Source organism: Trichosurus vulpecula, chromosome 1 (genome assembly GCF_011100635.1).
Source record: "Trichosurus vulpecula isolate mTriVul1 chromosome 1, mTriVul1.pri, whole genome shotgun sequence".
In the NCBI taxonomy this organism is placed as follows: domain Eukaryota; kingdom Metazoa; phylum Chordata; class Mammalia; order Diprotodontia; family Phalangeridae; genus Trichosurus; species Trichosurus vulpecula.
Genome location: NC_050573.1, coordinates 524787140 through 524810264, shown reverse-complemented (window position 1 = coordinate 524810264; position 23125 = coordinate 524787140). Strand labels below are relative to the sequence as shown.

Sequence of the window (23125 nt, the reverse complement as noted above, 5' to 3'; positions counted from 1 at the left end):
CCAAGGCCATTGCTTGGCACTTCTCTTTTCTCTCGGGGCTGTAGCGAAGTGAACGGACTCACCTCTTTCTTCACTTCTTTCCCTTTAGCCTTGGCCTTGTTCTTCTTGTTGGCCACGGAGCTGGTTAAGGAAGTCCGAGACTCGGGGGCCAGGGAGGGGATGCCGGGAGGTGACATGGAAGAACAGCAGCTCTCCTTCCCCTTCTTCTTCTGCTGGAGGGACAAGCACAGCAGACGGGACAAGGTCAAAGGATCAGCTGGGAGAAAAGGGATCTTGGTAGAGGAGGAAGCTCATTAAGCATCACCTCCCACCCTGAGATCCCAACTCTCTGACAGCGGTGGGCGTCCCCTTTGCCTTTGCATCAAGGGGAGAGGATTCACGCCTAACCTCTCTCTAACTGAATGGTCCAGAATTAAAAATGCCTCCCTTTCCCAGAGCCCATTCTTAGTTCAAAGTTGCACATCTAAAAGGCGATCATGTCACCTTTTGGTCACCTTTTACCACCTCCCCTAACCCACTGGACCAAGGTGGGGAACCTGTGGCCTTGAGGCCACATGTGGCCTTCTATGTCCTTGGGTGCGGCCTTTTGACTGAGTCCAGGTTTTATAGGACAAATCCTTTTATGAAGGGGATTTGTTCTGTGGGGTTTGGATTCAGTCAAAGCGCCACACTTGAGGACCTAGAGGGTCACATGTGGCCTTGAGGCCATAGTAGGCTCCCTATCCCTTCACTGGACCCTTAGATTATAATAATTTATACATTATTAATCCTGAAACCAAAGGAAGCTCAAAACCTGATTAGTCAGGCAGGGAAGAGGTGGTTTAGGACAGAGGTGCTGTGGCCACAGATCAGGATAATGGTTAAGGGATGTAGCATCTGAAAAAACAGAAGCAATATGGCATAGTGGGTGAAGCAATGGACTTGAAGTCAGGAGGGCCTGAGTTCAAATCTGGCCTTAGACAGTTACTAGCAGCATGATCCTGGGCAAGCCACTTAAATGCCACTTGCCTCAGTTTCCTCATCTGTAAAGTGGACATAATAGCACCTACCTCCCAGGATTGCTGGAAGGATCAAATGAGATAATAATTAGAAAGCTCTTAGCACAATGCCTGGTACATAGTCAACCCTATAGAAGTGTTAGCTATTACTGTTAAGACGGGAAGCCCTGCGTTCAAGTCCCGCCTCTGACACACACTGGCTCTGTGACCTTAGGCAAGTCATTTAACCCAGGGCTCTAGCCAGTTCTTATCTAAGACTTTAAGTTATCAAGATGACACCAAACTGCATTGATAGAGGGAGTTCACTGATCTGCGAGTTCCTTAGATCAATGAAATCTCATGTCCAGTCCCTTATTCTTAACTATCTAAAAAGCATATCTATCTATCTGAAACTCTCCTGTCTCTTTAGACAAAGACGATCACCAAATGGCTTTGCCAAAACAAAAACAGGTTTCCAGGACTAATTAGAAAGGGAATATGTGCTGGCTTTGGCATGATTTGACCAAGGAGCTCAAGAAATAATGTTCATCCCAACAGGGTGGGTGCTCTTGCTCAAGACAGAGGTGGTTACAGGATCATGATCTGTGGCCAGAAGGGACCTCGGAGGCCGTCAAGTCCAACCCCCCCCTCATCTTATAGATAAGGAAACTGAGATCCTGGGACATTTAAGTGACTTTCCCAAAGTCACACAGGTAATAAGTGTCAGAGGGAGGGATTTGAATCCAGGTCCTCTGACCCTACAGCCGGGCCTCTTTCTACTGTACCTTACTGTCTCCCATACTTGGGACAGTAGTACTGGAGAAATAAATTAGTATTGGGGATGAGGCAGTGGAAGGAAGTAGGGAGGGAGAATAATAGTTGGGGTCCTTCCCAGGACTTAGTGACATTCTATAGAGGTACCAAAGTGGGAAACTGTTTGGTTTCCACGTCCTTTGCCAGGTCAGGTAAAATTAATAAGCATTTATTAAGTGCCTGCTGTATGTTAGCCCAGGGATGGGGAACCTGTGGCCTCGAGGCTACATGTGGCCCTCTAGGTCCTCAAGTATGGTCCTTTGACTGAATCCAAACTTCACAGATTTCACAGATGCACAGAAAAAAAATCCTGTGAAGTCTGCATTCAAAGGGCTAGACTTGAGGACCAAAGGGCCACATGTGGCCTTGAGGCCACAGACTCCCACTCCTGTGCTAGATCTTGTGCTAAGCACTAGACCCCAACCCCAGATACTAAAAAGAAAATCCTTCAAGAAAAAAAAAATACTCCACACACACACACACACACACACACACACACACACCCCCTTCCATGACTCCCCTACCTTGCTGAGATCTTTCCTCTCCTTCCCTTTGCCTCCTTCCTTTCTGGGGCTCAGTGGGGTCCCTTTGCCACAGCGGTTTCCCTTGGAGACAGGGGTGGAAGAAGCAGGGGACAGAGTTGTGGCTGAAGCGCTAGCGTCATGGAGGAAAATCCGCTCACTCCGGCGCCTGTTCCACAGATCATCGTCGCTCACCTCCAGCCCAAACTCAAAGCTTGACTCCTTGGGGGACTTAAGCTTCTTTGACTTTCGCCCTTTCTCCACGGCAATCTTGGGTTTCTCTGGGCCAGGAGGGCTGACCCCCAGGGTACTGGCAGAGGGTGCAGGTGGGGCTCCCCCCTGCTCCATCAGTGCCTTCTTTCCACGAAGCAGCCCTGGTGGGGATTTCTTCCTTATCTTGACTTCGCTCTCTGAGTCGGTGTACTCAAATTCAGTCCCTAAATACAATTGGATGAAAGGATTATGGTATGCCACTCAGCAGTGGGTGGACGGTATCAGCCAGAGTGTCTTTTAGCTTCCCATTTAATGCCAGCCTTCCCCTTCCCTTCCAACATAGTACCTTAATCAATTCATTCAACAAACAACTTCTGACAGAGTTGAAGACCCAACTGGCTTCACTGAGTCTGAAGGACTGCTTCCCACCCTGTGTCCCTGCTCCCCTCCTATTCTTGACAACCCTGTGAGCAAAGAAGAGCCGCTACTCTCCCTTCTGGGAGATAAGTGACCCTGCCTTCTGAATCACAGGGAGGAAGTGTGGCAGAAGCCCCAAAGCCCAGAACAAGTCAGAATGGTTTCCTGGAAGCTCCCCTCCATTTTCTCAATGGCCCCTCCAACCAAGCGCAGAGAGGTCTCAAACCATGTATCTGCCTCCAGAGCTTCAAATTCTGACCTCTGCCTGCTCTGCTTAGAGCTGCTCTGGGCCTTTTCAATGTCCAGACTCCAACATGAGGTTACAGCCCTGAGAACAAGCTTCATGGAGGCTCCTACTAGAGAGTCCTGTACTCAGTCCAGGCTTCAGAATATCTTGTTGGGACATTTGTACCATAGATGGTGTTTAGTGAAAGAAAGGAAGAGAGAGAGGGAGAGACAGAGAGACAGTGAGACAAGAGAGAGACAGAGACAGAGAGTCAGAGACACAAACAGAGAGAGAGAGAGAGGAGAGAGAAGAGAAAAGAAGCGTGTTGTTCACTTGAAAAAGAAACCAGGCTAACTCTCAGGTTGGTCCAACTAGTGAAAAGGCTTGTTGTAGGCTAGAGTCAACGTGGTCTATTTCCTGGAAGTAACTGATCTCTTCAACAAAATGAGGTTAGAAATCCCCTGTGAAAACTCCCCAAACTAGGAGAATGGTACTTTCAAACCCTTCCTAGTCAGACTCACAGCTGGAGGAGACCTTAGAGATTACCTCCCTCCATTCAAGGAGGAGCAAACTGAAGCCCAGAGAGAACAAGGAGCCTCCAGAAGGTCACACAGTGAGTTGGAGTTGAGGGTCTCCCACCTCCTAGTTCCTTTCTATTACTCCAGGCTCAGTCATCTGTCTCTCAACTTTGCAAGCCAGTGGCAGAAGGAGCCCAGACTGGGAGATATTTTAACGGAAGGATCTGCTTACCAGTTTAATGATGCTATTAACCAATCTTTTATTAACAGACTTCCAGCAGCTCCTAGATACAGCTTGGGGGTTTCACGGCTTATTAGGGGTGCAGGCAATAAAATGCAGCTGTGATGAATGCCAGAGCAAGGCCTGCCACCTAACTCACTACTACAAGGCTTAGAAATGGTTGAAAGGGCAAAGGTGCCTACCTTAAGTGTTGTGGGGAGGGGATCTGCTACATAGCTTAGGGATACCTAAAAAATACAATTGAGACTAGAAAAGGGTAATGTAGGCACTGGGGTCTCTAGGAAGCCTTGTGAAAACACAGCGTGTGCTGTGTGTGTGTTTGGGGGGGTGTTTAAAGTCAACAAGGGTCAGTACCAGAGGACTGCACCTTTTTTCTAAGAGGCTCAACAAGTGGCCCCCCTTAGTGTACATGGTTCTTTCTCCAGGCTATATTATGGCCCCTGACTTCTCTCTTTGTCTACAGATGACCCAATCTTTCTGTGAGTACAGTGTCTGTGTTCCTCTCTGTGCTTCCATGTCTTTAAGGTCTCTTCTCTCTGGCCTTTCCTTATCTAGGAGACCTTTTTGGAGCTTTTAGTGTACTCTTCCCTAGGAAGACCTCTCCCCTCCAATGGTTTGGTCTGTCTCCTGAGGATGTAGAAGGGTAGTTCTCCTCTCCTTTAAAAGGCCAAGCCCACGGGCCAGCTCTGCCGTGTGGATTCAGTTCAGTGTCAACTCCCTTCTGCTCACAATCTGAAAGGTTATATCAATGGGGCGTAAAGAATACAGGTAAAAAATAGAAATTTTTTCCCTTGGACTATGCATATTTACAATTAGGGTTTTATTTTTCACTTTGTGTGAGTGAGAGAGAAAAAGAGAGAGAGAGAGAGAGAATGTGTGTGTGTGTGTGTGTGTGTGTGTGTGTGTGTGTGTGTGTGTGTGTGTGTTGGAAAGAAGGCAGTATTCAATGGCAGGGGGTAGTGGAAGAAACAGATGATAAATGCATGTAAAAATAAATAAATAACTGAATGAATATATATTGAAGGCATTACCAAGTACAGAAATGGTAAAACAAAAATTTAGACTCAAAGATTTTATTGTGACTAACAGCTTTCATTAAGCAAGGCTATAATCTATTAATTTTGTTGGTTGACAAAATTCATGCTTTGATTTCTATTATAATAAATAATAATTATTGTTAAATGAGAGTGAGATAGAAACAAAAGAGGAGAGAGAGAGAGAGAGAACAAGGTCATAAGCAAGAGCATACAGGCTAAGGAGAATTCACACCTCATCCAGAGAATTCGTATTTTATGAAAGGGGTCACTCCTCTGGACACATGGTCTGTATTTAGGGAAATACTTCATAACAAAGCCATGGAACAATGGCATGGACTAGTTTCAAAGGCAATCTGATCAGAGATTTAGAGCAGAAATGGACCTCAGAGCTAATTTAGTCCAAATCCTTCCCTTTATAGAGGAGGAAACCAAAGCCTAGAGAACTTAAGAGTCTTGCCCAGGGTCAAACAGGTACAAAACATCACAGGCAGTATTTGTTCTTAGGTCTTCTAACTCCAGAATGGGGAGCGAATCTCCTGTTCAGGTCTCGTCAGTTCAGGTAACTTTCTAGTTAAGCACTTCTTGGAGGGGGAAGAGAAGTTTTGTAAAGGAGATCGATGGTTCGGGTCCAAGTTAGTCTAGATAACCTCTGAGGTCCCTCCCAGATTTTAGATGCTAGAATCCATTCATAGAGACCTCACTTGTAGGCCATCAGCTGTCCAGTGGAGAAGACCAACTGCTCCAAGTGACGATGAGAGGCTACATTTCTATCATTTTCATATTACATTAGCTACATGACATAATTAAATTATCCACATTATTACTTCATTGAGGAGAGAATGTGATACTAATGATTACGAACAATTTGAGATTTCTGTCTGAGAATCTAGGCTTCTTTGACTTACTGGGTGATCTTGGACAAGCCGGCTGTGGGCGGACCCTTGTGGGCCTCTGGTTTGCTCATCTCTCAAGTGAGGGGATTGGGTTAGATGGGTTCCTTCCAGGCCTAAGTGTACAACCCTATGAATTAGGGAATAAGCCATGACAGTATGAACAGCTATCCGGTTCTCTGGTGAGGGACCGAATATATGACTCGCTTATTCCAGTGTCAGCACTGGACTTGGCCAAGAGGCCTGAATCCAAGCATGGGTTCTGTTAGTGACAAAGGTGTGGTGGTGTGAAAAAAAACCCTGAACTTGGATTCAGAAGACCCATGAGTTTGTTCCAGCTCTGCCACTTACTAGCCTTGTGATTGGGTGCCACAAACCCTTTAAAGTTGCTACAAATGTGAGTCAACTTGTGACACCAGCCTGAGCTGGAGTTTCCTCCTCTGAAAGGGAAGAGGGTGAGGCAGACTGGTTAGATCAGCCCCTTCCTCCAGTGCATGAGGGTACAGATCCACTTCCTCAGTCCTCGGAGCATGACTAAGTGAAGGTGTTTGGACTAGATGACCTCAGGTCCCTTCTGGCTTTAACAAGATGATTCAGTGTGTTTCGCAGTATGCTTGAATTTAGGATTAGGGCCTGAATCTTGAGTGGAAACCTTACAGCACTTTCACTCCCCATCCCAAACTCCCCCCTTCCCAGGAGACTTTCCTAAGCAGAGTATGGCTCTAAATGGTACTTCTACCTCCTAAAGGGAGAGAAAAATGAGGCACCTTAACGATCCTCCCCTGTACACTATGCCTGCCATTTCCCAGCAGGCCAAAGAGCTGTAGAGTTCTCTTTTTTCCTGATCTAATGAATCCTACGAGACCAGCAACGAATAGGACAGATATTAATATCTTCATTTTATAAAAAAGGGACATCACAGCACAAAGACTGGAATGATCTCTCAAGCAAAGCATACTGAGCTGAGAGGCAAAGGCAAGAGTTGAACAGAGGCCTCCTGTGGTACAGTGGGAAAAGTACTGGCTCCAGAGTCACAGCACTTGGGTTCAAATCCCACCTCTGACACTTACTAACATTGAGACCATGGGCAAGTTACTTGACCTCTCTGGGCCCCAAAGACCTCAACTATAAAATGAGAGGGTTAGATTAGATTGCCTCTACGGGACCCTTCCAGCACAATACCCATAATCCTGTGATCCCATGAGTCCCTAGCCAGAGGGACTAGACAACATGGTCCCTTGTACAGAGAGAATCCCTTGGGCAATGGTAAAGAGGGATCCCTCAGAAAAATACGGAGCATTTTCTCAGTGGCCCATGGAAAAGTAACACGTAGTATACTTTCACCCAGGGAAGGAGTAATGCCAGTCTCAGTTCCCAGTTGCCTTATCTAGTGGGGCTGAACTGGGCATCATCTCAGCCTCAACTGTGGGATTTTCCCAATCAGTGAGCTCTCCCTGAACTCCCTATAGTCCTGGAGTATTAAAAAACATGCCACTAGCTTTTCTTGAACACTCAAATGCTCCTAAGAGCCACATTTACCAAAAACAATGAGAATATTTATTTGCATGAAAAGATGCTGACACCTGCCCCTATCTCTCATTGAGGCTCAACCACACAGAAGAACAAATATTGATTAGCTAATGCCCCTGGCTTATCCAATAAAAAGGAGACGGGTGATATGTGCATCGATATACCTTTGTATAATGGGTGAACTCATTTAAAGTGGGCTCCATTGAATGAATGACTTTAAATGAGATTTGTTTTCAGTGGCTTTGGTGATCATGATCTCTACGAAGTACTTACATCTGTTCTCTCTCCAAACTCTCCTCCCTCCACCCTTGACCCCAACCACAGAACTCACCCATTAGATTCTGTCTCTCTTCCTTCTTTTTTGCCTTCTGTTTGGCTTCCAACTGGACGATGGAAAGTGGGGGAGCCACAATGGGGCTAGGCATGGCACTGGCTGCAAATCGGGCCAGCAACCCCAAACCACTCTCATCTAAGGATGGGGATGAGAGCCTGTTGGGGCCATTCATCCCATAGCTGTCCATTTCTTCCTCCTCTTCTTCATCATCATCCTCTTCTTCTTCCTCCTCTCCAGAACTATAATCTAACATGCAGAAAACAGGAAGCTTGTTATACATCTGGGGGGACCATGTAGTTGCCAAAGTCTCTGTATCCCCAGCAGAATGCCCCTCTCCCCTCACCCAGCTGGGCGGTAAAATTTCTTTCCCCCTTCTTCCCATTTTTCTACATACTACACCAGTTTTGAGCTCTGGATTCTGCTCTGTGTTGAAGGTTCTCACCTATCTACAGACTCAAAACCATTCAAACCAGGCAGCCAAGCAGCTCTAGAACCCAAAATACCTTATCCCTCAAGAACTGGAAGGATTAACACTAACCAGTTCCTTGGGATGAGCCCAACGGGGGAGTGGGGACAACAAATGTTTTCCCTTTTCATAAAAGACAGGAAATAATTTTAAAGGTCAAAATGGACAGATACCCAACATTTTGTACCATTTCTTCCTGGATTTGTTAACCAATCAGGGACCTTGTGGTCAGGCCCCAGTAGCTTTAAAATCAGAATATCGGTTTTTGTAAGGGGAATACCAATCAGTATGTGCTGTGGGAGAAGAGGGGAAAGTGACAGTGACACACACAGAGGACAGAGGAACATATCCATCCACACGCATCTTGCACAGACATGCTTCAACACACTCACACACAAAGGCCCAGAGGGAAGAGAGACAAAGCAAATCAGGACCAAGTATGGAGGGAAAGGGAGAAGAGGAAAAAAAGAAAGACTTGAAAGAGACTGGAGGTTCAGAAAGGAAAAGAAAGGAACCAGGCTCGTGGGCTTCCTTTGCCTCTAAGTACTCAGTCTGGGGGTATTCTCAGGGGATGGGAATCAAATTTTTAAGTGGTAATCTCGAAAAACCAAACCTGACAATATAACCTATCTGGAATAGGGTGGGTTCCAGCAGAAGGACAGTGGGAAAGGGTTAATCTTTTTATTTGGGGGAGGAGAGTGACCATAAAGGACTTAACACCAGAAGCAACAGAGGTCAGAGCCATCCTCTAGGAGAGCCTTCAAGTAGGCCTAGGTCCTGTTTTGACTTGCTGGCATCCTCTGTCCCAACACCAGGTGAGGAGAGCAAAGTAAATAAATTCCACGGTTGAATCACAGGAAAAGGATATTAAAGGCCAGTCAAGGGAAGAATCAATGACCACGCCAAATATGAAATGACTATTTCAAATATGAATCATAGAAAGCTGGTCTTCCCTTGCCATCTACTCTATCTCACTAAGAGCAAAACAAAACAAAACAAAACAAAACAATCAGAAAGTACCTCTAAGTCATGGAGGGGACTAGAAACTACCTCTCTCCTGATGGGCTAGGAGCTCTAGGTCTTTTGCCTTCAAAGGACTTCAGGTACCCCAGGTCAGAAGGTCCCTAGACTACCCTAGCCAAATGAGACAAGGCTCTGTAGCTCACCCCCGGTGGCAACCAGGACCAAGGTAACATCCAGCAAAAAGAAGTCTTGAGGTTCATAGTTCACCCATCTGCTTATGGGAGTACCCAAGTCACCTAAGAATGTGACTTCGGAATAACTTTTTTCCCATCCTCCAAATCTGTCTTTCCTGGGATGATTTTAGTGGTCTGGGGTGAATTGAGAAGAAAAGGGAGAGCAAAATAGGCCTAAGCTCTAGATATTCCCAAATCCAAGCTGAGCCACTGAGAAGGATCTGATCAGAGGAGACTGTTGCTGCACTTCAGATTCCATGGAGTCTCCCAACATTTCTTTAGAGTTTGGCTATCTATCTGGGCTTTCAGTGACTCAGCCCACTCCTGCCCGATTCTCATGAGGAAAAGTTTTTCAGTAAGTTTGCTCTGGTAGGTTAGGCCAAGGAGCTAGAGAAGTGGGTGGGCCAGGATCAAAACAAGAAAGGAAAGAGATAATACTGCCCAGCACTTCAAGAATCCCATCTGGGCAAAATAGCCATTTTCTGCCCATGAGTCATACATTCCATAAAACTTGTGGTGCAAATATTTCTAATGCAGCAAGACATAAAAACACTTTTAAAATCTGACATGGCTAGCCAATATGCATTCTATTTATTAGAAGAAAAAAAAGATGGTACAAAGGCAGGAGTCATACCATATAAAACTTAATAGGTGTCCCTTAAATTTTAAGAAATAAAACACCCACATAGAAGGATGAGGCCACCACCCACCCAAAAGAGTTGTTTTTCAAGTAAAACAGGCTATAAAACCCTCTGGCCTCTCACCCAAATAGCAGCAGCTCTTTACCCTTTCCCTTTCCCCAAGTATCCTTCTTTGTTAATTCAGAGCCTAACCATATCTTTTAGGGAGCAAGCCCCAAAGGGACTGAGGGTCCCTTTGACTTTAGTACATGCATGTACAGAGGCATCACTGCACACTTCAATTACTCTGAAGCTTGGAAAGCAGGGTACATTCCTAGGAGGAACAGCAATGAAGTAGGGCAATGGATGGGGAAGCAGGGTGTGTCTTGCTCATATGCATGGTGTGGAAACACTTAAGCTGGTACCAGACACACAAGCGCAGCCATGGTGGCCTGTGGCAAGGAAACATGTGGTTTGGACATCTAACAGATGCACAAAGAAAGCATGGGAAGGAGATGAAAGGCTAATGTCACTTTTAATGATAAATCTTTGGAACCAGGAGCAGTGAGCAGACTGTACTTTGGGAAGGCAAAAGGGGGAAAAGCCCCAAGACTTTCTGCAACTGCCAGAATCCATTTGTTTGTTTTCAGTGCTAATGACAGCCAGAAATGGCTAACAAGAGCAGGAAGTTCATCTTGTCTGACCAATTTGGCACCAAAACCCAGACTGAGGTTTTAATTTCTGTTATTAGGCAATCTCTCAAAAAGGAGGCGAGCCGGTTAGGTGAGTGATAAGTCAAAGGGCAACAGGAGGGAACAGAGAGAAGGAAAAGAGAAAAGCAATGGCCAGATCTGTTAACAGAAAACAGGGGAGAGTGACAGTTTCCAGAAAGAAATGAATAGTGAGATGACCAGGAAGGAGACAGAAGCAGGAAGGGGAGGGGAAGGGAAGGGAGAGAGAGGACTGAACAACACACACTTGAGATCCATTTCACATATTAAAATAACATGGTTCTGTCAGAGCACCAAGCAAGGCCTACAGCATGCAAAGCAGGCTAAGTGTAGGCAGACTTTCCACAGCATCTGGGTCCCCCCACATCTGGCTTTGACTGGGCTTTCCAATTCTAGGTAGTTGGGTTGTTTGGTTGGTTTTTTTTTTCTTGGGGGAGGGGGGCGCTGATTGTTTGTTTTGCTTGTTGGTTCTGTTTGGGTACTTTTATGTCTTCCCCTCCAAAGATGATGCTTTGGGGTATCAAAAGCAGAGAATCCTTGACTTTCGTTTGGAGGACTGCTTTCCCATGTACTATGCTATTGACTCCAGAAAGATTTTCCATCCAAGATAAGTCCCAAGAATGGGCTTGACAGCTAAGGCTTGGCATGTCAAGGAAGCTAGCTGGCTTGTAATGGAACTATCCATTCTCTCCCCACCTCCCAACCCCCAAGCTACCGTTCTTCCCTCTACTCAACAGTCACCTGGAGAAACTCAGCTCTGTTGTATGGAAAGGCAACATCGAAATGTTACTCAAAGGTCAAATATCTCCTCCCATTGGATGATGGAGAAAAGCAGCACAAACTTGGCTGGCAATTTGCAAAGAAGTCTATAAATGATAATTATGAGTTTCAGCCTCCCCACCCCCAATTAAGTACTATTTGCAAACGTTTCTTCTTTTGCGTAATTCAAGTCACCCCCTTATCAATTATCACTGCTATCAACCATCAGGGCATTTAAACTTATCCATCAAACTTTGAATTACCAGGCCTTAAGCTCTCGTCCCAACTTGGATCTTTATGGTCCCTCAGCAACTCCATAAACGTAAGAGCAGATATGTAAGGAAGATGTGAAGCTTCCTACAAAGGGTACTCCCAAGTCTACTGAGAGTATTGAGGGAGGCCCAGAACTTGGGGGGAAAAGCTTCTTCCTCTAGGCATCTTTGGAAATTAGGAAATTCTTTCTGGAGACCTTAGCATGAGAACCAACTAAGCAGGGTTTGCAAATAGCAAGAACCGTTCCTATAGAAAAACCCAAAGGGAGGGATGCTGTATTTTTTGTTTTCTTTTCTTTTAAACCCAATAAGTGAAAAAAAAAGGAAAATAAAGAAAAAGATACTTAAGTTTTATCATATGGGGGCAAACACCAAAAAAGCCGGAGGTTTTATAGACGACAGAAAGAAAAGGTATTTTGCCTACCTACATAATAATGTGCAAGGTTCAGGTTCATGGTTAGGGACCCCTCGCTGAGCAGGGTCTGCCCTACTCCCAGCCTTCCCTTTGCTTCTTTAGTGCAGCGTGAGAGCAAATGCAAGAGACCGATACAGACATTCAAAGCATCATGGATAGGGGTCAAGGGTGAAGGGATGGTCAAGCAGCTGCAAGGAGAAAGCGAGCACGCTAGAAAAGCTTAAGTTATTAATTGTTTTAGTATCAGGGAAAGTCATTAGAAACCCTATTACCCAAATATCCCTTAAAAGAAACTTCGGGGGAGAAAAAAGGTTCATTTGCAGGGAAATAAATAAATAAACAAACATTCATAAAAAGAGTAATCCACCCCCCCTCCCCCCCAACCCCCCAAGGATCCCCAGTGCCTTTCCCCACTAAGAGATCCCACTGGAAGACCAGATGCATTTTCCCATCAATATTGTGCCCAACCCCCACCCTACCCAATTCTAATGGGAATAGATAGGAGGCACATTTAAAAAAAAATACACTCTTGGCCAGTTGGCTTCTCCTAATGAATGAGGAGAAATTTCATACTTGTATATGAAGTCCAAGTTGGGGAAAAACTAAAAAAGTTGGAAGCATTGGCTTCACTCAGGAAAAAAAAAAAGGGGAGGGGAAGGGGGGGTCCTAGAGGACAAGGGACAAACACCCGAGGTTGCAGGGACACATGGGGATGCAGAATTGAATGGAAAACAAACCAGATTCTTCCATGGAAACACTAGAGCATGGGCCCTTTAAATTAAGGCCTACTAGTGTGTGCATGTGTGTGCGTGTGTCTGTGTGTGTCTGTGCATGTGTGTATAGGCTGGTGGGAGAAAGCTGTCCAGTCACAGAGCTAGGAAGGGCTGGTTCTCTTCTTGGTCACACAGATTTCTCTCTTTCTCTGATACAGCATTTGTATCAGAAGGCCATTTCAAAGCAATTCAACCAGAATGAAACATTTTGCTATGGATTAATGGTCATCAAAAATGGAGAGTTGCCAATTTGGAAAGGGGAGGAGGTGGGAAGCTAGGCCCAGAAAGGGGGAGAAAAGGATGAAGCACAAACACCACTGCCTAGGAATTTTCAAATTGTTCCCCCCCCATCTAAATTTGGCTGGTCAACCTCCCTCTGAATGCTTATGGCTAAACTCTATTATAATAGTTTGATTTGTCTTGGAGGTGGGAGGTACTTCATTTCCAGATTCCACAGAACCATTCTGATGACCCATCTCCGTTATTCTCACTTAATGAGTGAGCCCTTGTATCTCTTAGGAAGGTCTTCAGAGATCTTTCCTTCCCAGTCATAGTAGGGAACTAATACTGAGATGGACCCCAGGTACTAAAGATCCTGGTCAAGGAAGTCAGTGGAGTGTAGGGTTTCCCAAAGATTCTCACTTACTTCCACTTCTTTGGATACTTCTGACTGAAATGAACTGGAGAATCTGAGAAATTTACAACCCAGACTTCCCCTAAAAAAGTGTGTTGGGAAAGCTGTATACAAGCTTTTAGAGTTGGGAGGGACCTCAGCAATCACCTGGACCAGCCCCTGCACTTTATACAGGAAAATGAGGACCAGAGAGTAGAAGTAGTGTGTCCAGGGATCATACAGCAAGTGAGTGACCGGGCCAAGATTAGGACTCAAGTCTCATTGTCCAGTGACTTTGTCACCGCACCGTGCTGCCTGCCCAACAAAATGCTACCACTGCTATTACCTTTTTAAAAAGTGAGCAACCAAATGTTTAAAATGAGAAAATTTTACACCCCCACTCTGGCTTTGTCACCCTTCAAAGTGGAAATATGTTTTTGAACTAGTGTTTCCAAATATTCTTTAACCACTGTTGAATGATAACAGAGATTAAGAAAATAAATTTTGAAAATAAAATAAGCAGCTTAAAAAAAAGAGCAGGGATGATGATGGTGATAATAGAACAATTAATTTTAATCCTGAAAAATGAAATGAATGCCAATTGCTACCAGGGATATTTGAATAATAGAGAGAGCGTCAGACTGCATTAATACAATTTCTACTTGTTTTGGAGTTGTGAGGAGGTTGGGGGGAGGGTAGAACAAATGAAGGGAAGCGTCAACCTAATCACCTAATAAGAGACACAGCAAGAGAGACAAGGCACACTGGTTTAGTTAAAAATGAACTCGATATGTTTAATAAAGCTTGGTATACCAAATCGCAGTACAAACATCAAGTCACACGCCCACACAACAGTATTCCATTTACAAAAAGTTCCTCTGGAAGCCTCTATAAGGCCCATGCCAAAAACAAAACAAAACCAAAAACCATGGTGACAGTGGTCAGGAAAGAAGTCAAGGAATTGGAAGGGGAGGAGGGAGGGGAGGGAATGGAGAAAGGTGAAGACTAAAAACCAGTCCATATAAAAGCTCTAAAAGAGCCAGCCAATAATATTATCACAATGATACAAATACAAAATAAAATAAAATAAAAAATTATACTGATAAAGCAGGCTACGCTGCCAAGAACAAAGATGGCTGCCCTTCCTTCAGCCATCCAAGATGGCCAACCTTGGTAATGCCATCTCTCTCTCTCTCTCTCTCTCAATCTCTCTCTCTCTCAATCTCTCTCTCTCTCTCTCTCTCTCTCTCTCTCAATCTCTCTCCCCCTCCCACCCTTTCTCTCTTTCTCTATAAAACATGGAAGGTATTTTTGTGTTTTTAGCTAGTAACCTTGATCAAATGAGTCCTCCGAAGAGTCACTGAAGGAAGATCTAGCCTCAGCTTCTTGGAGTAGCAAACCAAATGATTGCTTTCTGCTTGTGGCCTGCTTAGCTTTGAGAGTTCTGGTGGCAGACACGCCCCTCTTGGGTGGTTTGAGACCTCCAGTCGACTTGCCGCTTTTTTTGGCCACTACGCTGTAGAGACTGGAAGGTCTCGTTTTGGAGCTGGAAGGAGACTGTGAAGGCCACTCATCCCTCAGGGATTCATCATCTTCCTCTGAGTCCGTATCTGCAGTCAAAGTAGTTTTTAATAGAGATTAAGTCAAATAATTTCGGGGGTTTCATTTCCTTTAGTTAGTCAGTTATGTGTAAGTGGATGTGTGAAAATGACAGTGCTCTCAAAAGTAGAGACTCAAAGTCTTGTTGGGACTAGAAAAATACCATGTTAAGTCTTCCCCACACTCGTTAGCTTGGCTAGCATAATCTAACTTGATGTCTGCCTTAGTCCTAGGTTCTCCCAACTTGACCTGACCTTCAAACTGCTGCCATCATGTGGCTCATCTCAGTGAAGCTTGGACCTGGGCCATCTCCTAGGTTGGGATCCACAACAATAACCAACACCAACTGAGCTTCCTAATTTTTTTTCTTCATCTATAGAGAATGAAGAGGAAGAAACACTTCAGCAACTGAAAGCTTGCTGTCCTGATAAACTGGGCCATTCCAGTGAAACCTCTTAGTTCCCATCCCTCCGGTGAAATATTATTCAATGCACAGACTCCTTTCTGGTAAAGGAGAAAGTTTTGTCTATCTCTGTCCCAACTCCAAAAGTCTCTGGGTGCGGATAACAAAGTTTTGTTGAGCCGCAATCCAGTTTAAGAATGCTAAGAAATGGACAGCTATAATCTGCCAGAGCACATGCCTTATCCCTTCTCTTCCCAATACCTCAGGCCTACTCTCTACTTCCAAAAAAAAAAAAAAGCCCCCAAAGACACAGAAACACAAAACTCCTGGGCTATCCCACAGGAAGGGAAGAGGGTCCTGCAGCAACATCTCTATCCAGCTTCTTGCCTTGAGGCACATAAGCAAGCAGGCATCTGATGCTACTTCTTGTCCCAGACCCAAGAGGCTCATGAGTTTAGGGTTTCCTTCCTCAGTAACCCAACAATTCCACATTCCTGAAAATGACTCACTTTTAGGTCCTGTCCTCTGGTCTCAGAATCCATGTCATTTGATAACAGAATCCTAAGGCTAAAAGGAACTACTGGGTCATCTCACCTAACCCTCTCATCTCTGATAAGTCCTATATCTTTGCCAAGTAAGATAAGATCATTTCCCCCCTCCTCCATTTGTACTCAGGTTTGCCTATCGTTGCAAAAATGTTCTCTAATCAGTGAGATCCCACGGGAGTTCATTCTGCTGTTCCAGCTCAGAGGAAAAAAAAGTCTTTTGCAAATCTAAACCAAATCTTCCTTACTGAAAAATTTAAACCCATTTTCTCTAGCTCTGAAAATAGAGAATAGGTGGTCAGCATTTTAAAACCACCTTACAATCTTCCCTTCTTCAGACTAAATCATAGCAATTCCCTTAACTTATCTCGTAGACACCATTTTTCTTCCCTTTACTCATTTTTTTGGTTGATCTTCAGTGGACCCTTTTAAAATTCTCTTATATGTGCAGTAGCCCACCCACCTGCCCAGCCTAGGGGAAAAAAAAAAACCCAAAACCCAGTAGCTCTCCTATGAGAGGAGGGGCTGCCTGTGTAGAGCATCTCATCAAAACTGTCTGGGGCAGCCCCTTTTTGTCATTCTAGCACCAAATCAGCTGAGAACAGCTAACACCACATCTTTGAGAACTGGGTGTCAAAGTTCAGGCATGACTGCTGCACCCCTTCCCCCAGCTTGTCTCTTTCTGCTGACATAGAAAAGTCCTTTTATGATAGGGTTTGTTCTGATCAGATTGAATCCCTAATCCAAAGTGGGGTCAGTCGCCAGCACCGAAAATCAGAAAAGCATGTATCACACATCCACCGAGTCTTGCTAATGAGAGAATGCTGGAACGTACCAGGGAGGAACAAAATGCTCAACACCGACCAGGCACAATGATAGAAACTGAACAACTCTCAAGTGATCGCTACAAGCAGATTCCACCTGTGTATTAATTAGTGTAAATACATCCTCCTCTCTGGGCAAGGGGCAGGACTCCTAGTACAACCAGACCACAACTGAAAAATCAATAGTATATGATAAAGGTGATGATTTTTCCCTAAAGTATTTTATTAAATGAGTGACTGGTCTAAGAATCTCTCATTAACCATGGGATGTGCCCAGGCATAAGCCATATGAGATCTGCTCAGGTCACACCCCGGAGAGACGTGGGAGCTACAGACCTGCTAACTCCCTGGAAATGCAGATGAACGGAGTGACTGAATGGTTAAGAAAAATGTGTATTTTTCTTTTGTCCAGACAGTCAAAAATCCAACCACAAGACACACAATTGCCCTCAATTCTCCTGAATGCTAAACAAGAAACCATTTCCAAAACCCTGCTGTGGAAGCCAACATGACACTAGGGGACAGATAACCAAGCAATTTATGAAAGAATCTATGGAGGCAGGTAAGAATGGGCCAATAGGTGCTACCCCAGCCTCTCATCTTTAGGGCTAGAAGAAACTGCAGTCTGGGTGGAGACTTTAGCCTTCTATTCCACAGCTGCTTAGCCACTACTATGGAGAACGAGAAGCATCATCCATTCAGGTGGGCTACCATTATTTACTCAGAGTCCATGTGCAGAATTCCGGGGATGTCGGAGACACTCAAACATCACCATGGGAATCAAAGTCTTGAAACAAGAGACATGGCTGGGGTTCCTTAAGCTCCATCTTACACACGGTAGGGGGTAAGAAAACATAAATGCAGATGTGCCTCAAACACTGCTGTTGTGTTCCAGCAAAGTGTGTCATATCAACTCACACTTTAAATGCACCAGGGGAGCTTCATGATTTAAAGGAACCATACAGCATATTTCTTGAGTACTGCTGGAGAAAGCTAAGCATCCCTCTGTAGTAATTATACCTGTCCCCACCAAATTTATGGGATTTCTATGGATTTATGTGTGGTTGTTTTTCCTGAAGTAGGGCCCACCTGTATGTACAGGGAGTGGTCACTGCTTCTCCTAGATTTTTTCCTCCCCTCCCAACCTCCTTCAGTCTTAACTCTGAACACCACCAGCCTCCAAACAGAGCTGCCTCCACCCCAGGCAGGAACACTGCACCTCTTCAAAGATAATTCCAAGCTCTATCCCAGTAGTCCTGAATTCTACAAAGTACTCCAGCCACGGGGAAGAACATTCTATCTATGACCGGCTTAGCACAGAGATCGCTCATAAAACAGCCCTATCCCTCCATCAATCAGAATTCTCCAGATACCAACAGAAGCTAACCACCCAGAGAGAGGAAGATCACATAGGATAGGAATGTCGGCTACTTCACAAAAGCGTAAGTGAACCACAGAGGTCTAACTCTTGGACAGCGCACGACAAAGGACATTCTGACCCAGCAACCAAACACATCGTCATCCAAGGAGAGGTGGCCTGGTGGACCTGACAAGGGAATGGGATCCATGTCTGCTCTGCTGGGACGTGGTAAGGCATCATTTTAACACCTTCATCCAAAAACACTTTGGGGGGTGGCGGGGAGGGGGAGAAAACGAACCAACACAGAGGAAGAATGAGAGAGAAACCGCCCTTCCCTGCCCAGACAAGGACATACGACAGACAGGTTACTTACTATAGGAGAAGCTGCTCATTTCCGATATCACAGGTGAGTGGGAAACTTTCAGTTGACCTTTGACCTTTAGCCCCACCTCCATCTTCATTTTGGCAGCGAATTTATTTTTACCTTCTTTAGAGGGTTTTAGGGATAGGTTCAGGCCCTTGGTCAGGGCTTTCTTCTCTTCCTTGCTCAGCAGAGTGTCATGGGGAGACAAGTACCTGGTGCTAACCCCACTACTTTTCTGCTTCCCCCCCGAACTGTCTGAAAACTTGTAGGGTGACTTCAGCTTGTCTTGCTTGGTGAGGGACAGGGCCTTATCCAGCTTGGTTGCCAGCTGCTCCTGGTCACTGGCCACCTTCTTCTTCTTGATCTTTAGCTGGAAAGGAGAAGTCATGGTCACACATTAAGAGACAGACAGGGGGGCCCTGGCGGGGCCTTTTCAATCTGCCTTCATGGCAAGGAATCCAAGTCGCACGGTCTGCGTAAAGTTCCTCTTAGGGAGGAACTACCTCTGCTGGGCAGCAGCTGGGCAGGCTGTAATGACCTTCAGCTGGGAAGTATAAGAGGCATATAGAGGAAGAAAAAACATACAAACACGATACATCCTACACCATGGGAACGCGGCAGATCGCGGCAGAGTCGGCCTGGTTATTCTGACCGCATTAACCACCACTTCACATCCCTACACGGAACGTCCAGTTGAGAGCAGACATCACCACAACATGGCGGCCGATGATGAATTCACTATGCTGAGGCACAAAGCCAAAAAAATGACCTTCTAAAAAAATTTCAATCACTCATATTCTTATCTCCATTTTGTTTGTTTTAAGTTAGATATTCTGTCCTGATGAAGGTCACTGATGTCTATAAGTAACAGCAAATGTCATTTTTTTTCACTTCTTTGCCTATGCCTAAATTCCATTGGAAGAAAGAGGCTTAAGTCTCTTATGTTAAAGTGTATAATGAAGATTTACGGTATTACTTAAATGAACAAATGATGATAATGAAAAATAAAACAAACAGAACCCTGACTGTGAACTTGCTAATTGCTCTTCCTGACTGCACTGAAGCAGACCTACACGACTATGTTCTCATTTAGAGTCAAGCCAATCCATACCTCCTACAAAGGCTTTTATAGAGGAAGGACAAGCGGAAGAGGTGACTTAGGGAAGAAGGCTTCAAGGGGGATGATTCTAAAAACCATCAGAGTGAGAAAATCAAGATTACCTCTATCTTGATTAATACGATAGAATTCACGGAGTAAATGGCAACGCAATCGAATACATCTTCTCTTAGGTCTAGAGCGCAGCTGTCCAATCGTAGGTTTTATTGAAACAACAGACCATATATTTCGATTTGCCATTTTAGTGAGAGCTCTGCGGTAGCTGGGCTTCTTTACTAAAGCATTTATGTAAATTTCTATGCTTGTAGGCAGGCCGCATTTTGGACAGCCCTGACCAGAGAATGATAAGGCAGTTAACCAAATGTTAGTTTACAAACCTGAGCGGGGGAAAGGAGGCAGTCGGTGCTCTGAAGGAGATGGGCTAATGACAGCTAGTCAGTGTTTATATACCACGGTAAGGTTTGCAAAGTACTTCCCAAATAGTATCAATCACCCTGGAAGATAGGTGCTATTATCATCCCCATTTTGAGAAAATGGAGGCAGATAAAGGTTAAGTAATTTGCCCAGAATCACACAGGCAATAAGTGTCTGAGGCTGGATTTGAACTCAGGTTGACTCCAGGCCCAGATTTCTATCTACTGTGCTACCTAGCCAATCTCTTCTCCTAGCCTCCCAATTGGTGGATGTTGCACACAGTCCACACTTAATTCTACAATACTAAAGTTCTTAGATAAGTCAATCCATTGCCCAATGTTCTATTCACCATCTTCTACTTCCCAGTCCAAAGCACTCCTCTCTAACCACCATTTCCCTCCTAAGTGTTATCTTCCCTTATTGGGGTATAAGCTCCCTGAGGGCGGGATCCCCAGCTTAGCACTATACCCGGTCCATAATTAGCTTTTTCAATCATTTTTCATTCATTAGATTCCTGGATTACTAACCTCATTTGAATAGCCTGATGTGGCCTCATGCTCGTCCCAGTTCTGGTGTCTCCCCTTCGCTTTCCCAATTCCGCTGTCTACATCCTCCTCGTCCTCGGGGATTGACCCTTTGTGTCTCTTCCGCATCCCTTCTCCATTCTCAGAGTCTTCCGACAGCAGCAAAGACTTGCTTAGCCTGCAACCCAGAAGCACTATCGGTGATTGGCTCAGGTAATATCCCACTCCTCAGCCCCCAGAGTCAGTCAGCACTAGCTACCGCTTAATGATGGTAGATGGATCTTTCCTTGGGACCAAAGAGCACTGGGTGGCCACTGAGAGGAGGGAGCTATCTAAGTTCCCCTGAGATGACTTGGCATTGAAGCGCTCTTATGAGCACTGAGGAGAAAACGAGTCACAGCTTTTAGGGCTCATCGAGGGCACCTTAGAGATGATTTAGTTCAATCCTCTTGTTTTCCAGATGAGAAAACCAAGGCTCCGGAGAGGTGGGTGAACTGCCCAAGGTAGTATATGGGACAATCAGGATTTGAACCCACTTCCTGATCCCAAATCCAGGACGCTTTCAAATACTGCAAAACCCTATCTCCCAAGAAAAGATGGTAGAGATTCGAGTTGGGTGCACCCGAGGCAAAGGGCTAAGTTGTGCATGAGGAATTTTAGGAAATTCCATTGGGAAGAGCAAGAATTTAAAGTACACAGAGAAGAAAGAATTCTCACCCATGTCAATTAGCTATGCCAGGGAATTCATGCACGCGTGCACACACACACACACACAAGCACATACACACTTTCTCTCTCTCTCTCTCTCTTTCATAATTTCACTCCTCTTTACCAAAATGTGCTATGATTGAGCGGTTATTTATAATGTTCAGCAGAATCCACAAGTATCCGGGGAGAGTGGGATGGAGAGAGCTAAAAAGTATCTGCCCCAGGAAAGGACCATTACTTTCTGCTCATCTGCCTGAGTGACCAGAAGTAGGAAACAGAAGGGAACCTAAAAATAAAGGACTTTTTGACCATTTTTAGTCAAAAATCTGGGGGGGGAAATGTATTTCCCCAAACTCCAATAAAGTCACTGTAGATGCCACGAAACTACTTCCCCTTCCTCATTCACTGCTGGTTATTAACAAGAAATGTTCGCCTCTATCCATTCAGCTTTTGGCCTCCAGGGATGTGGTGGTTTGTCAGGAATGCTCCAGTAGGCCCAGTTCTGGAAGGGAGGAGGGAGGGAGCAGGAGGCCCACCTACTTCTTTATGGATAACCTGAAACCATCCTTCTCTCTTTCCTCTCTCGGTTGTTTTGTCCACAGGTACTACAACAAACTGTACAGCCCACTTCTGCATCTCTCCAATGGAAACGATACATAAGTCACCCCACTTACTATATTATCACCTCTCGGATTAATCACTAGGCTGTTCCCACAGACCTCAACAGACAGTAGGGATGGCTCTAGGCTACCCCTACACTGATCCTGCTAGCCACTTGCCTAAATTCCAGCTTCAATGATACAGGCCCCTCCCTACTTTCTTTTGGGGACAGCTGAGAGAATGGCCATCGCAGGCCCTTAAAGTCCAGAGAAAACCTCTCCCAATTCTACCTTCCTCTCATTCACCCCCATGGAAAGTCGCTCACTTGCCGGCGCCTGGATGCTCCTGTGCTAACCAGAACACCATTATGCAAACCAACTCAGGTTTGAGAGGTCATCACTCCCCACAGATGCCCAGGTTCTCTCCAGCCACCAAGAACAGCGAGGAATGTATCAGATGTGCAGAAAATAAGCCAAAGCTGGGGAAAGGTTGGCCAGCAGGAGGAGATGGAGGGAGCAGACTGGCTGGATGTTGGACGATGGGGCCGATCAGGGAAGATCAGGATTGTGAGGAAGAGTGTTTCAAGCGGAGGTCCGTGACCCAGGCAGGAGGGGCCAAGCTGCGAGTCAGAGAGTCACTGAGAGTCAGGAGAACTGTCCCAGCGCAGGGGGGCCTGGTGGACTCCTGGGCTCAGCCTTTCCCTCCACAGTAAAGAGGAACATGGAGAAGAGGAGCTAGGTCCCAGCAGCAGAAGAAGCAGGTTTGGCAGGTTTGGCCCCCTCAGATTGGTTAAGGCCCAAAAATTCTCCCGCTGGGCTGATTCCTCCCGCTTAGTGCTGAGGCGCGTGCTGAAGTGCTGGGTCCGTCATCCTCCTACCTGTTGTTCACCTGGAACGTCACCAGCCTGGAAATCTTCCCATCACTCACCTCTCTTGCCCAGTCACCCTTCTCTGAAAGGGAGTGCACGCACACACACACACACACACGCACGCACACACACACACACACACACACACACACACACACACACACACACACTACCAGTACAGCTGCACTTCCATGCCAGCTTGAGCCCTGGTGACCCCCAAGGTCACCCCAAGGATAC

The 23125-nt window shown here is 45.4% G+C and overlaps 1 protein-coding gene across 4 annotated transcripts in view; it reads right to left on the bottom strand.

The window, feature by feature from the left end:
• Positions 1 to 23125, bottom strand: part of TNRC18 (trinucleotide repeat containing 18) — a 153099-nt gene that overhangs the window by 24878 nt on the left and 105096 nt on the right. For 2 of the 4 annotated variants that reach the window (XM_036741224.1, XM_036741226.1), the window contains 6 exons: positions 20716 to 20890; positions 18667 to 19027; positions 14894 to 15172; positions 7715 to 7963; positions 2315 to 2748; positions 63 to 212 (listed from right to left, as the gene is read on the bottom strand). In XM_036741224.1, coding sequence (XP_036597119.1) covers positions 63 to 212; positions 2315 to 2748; positions 7715 to 7963; positions 14894 to 15172; positions 18667 to 19027; positions 20716 to 20890 — 1648 coding nt within the window. The remainder of the gene's footprint in view (positions 1 to 62; positions 213 to 2314; positions 2749 to 7714; positions 7964 to 14893; positions 15173 to 18666; positions 19028 to 20715; positions 20891 to 23125) is intronic. The other 2 variants (XM_036741225.1, XM_036741227.1) reach the window with 1 other exon arrangement.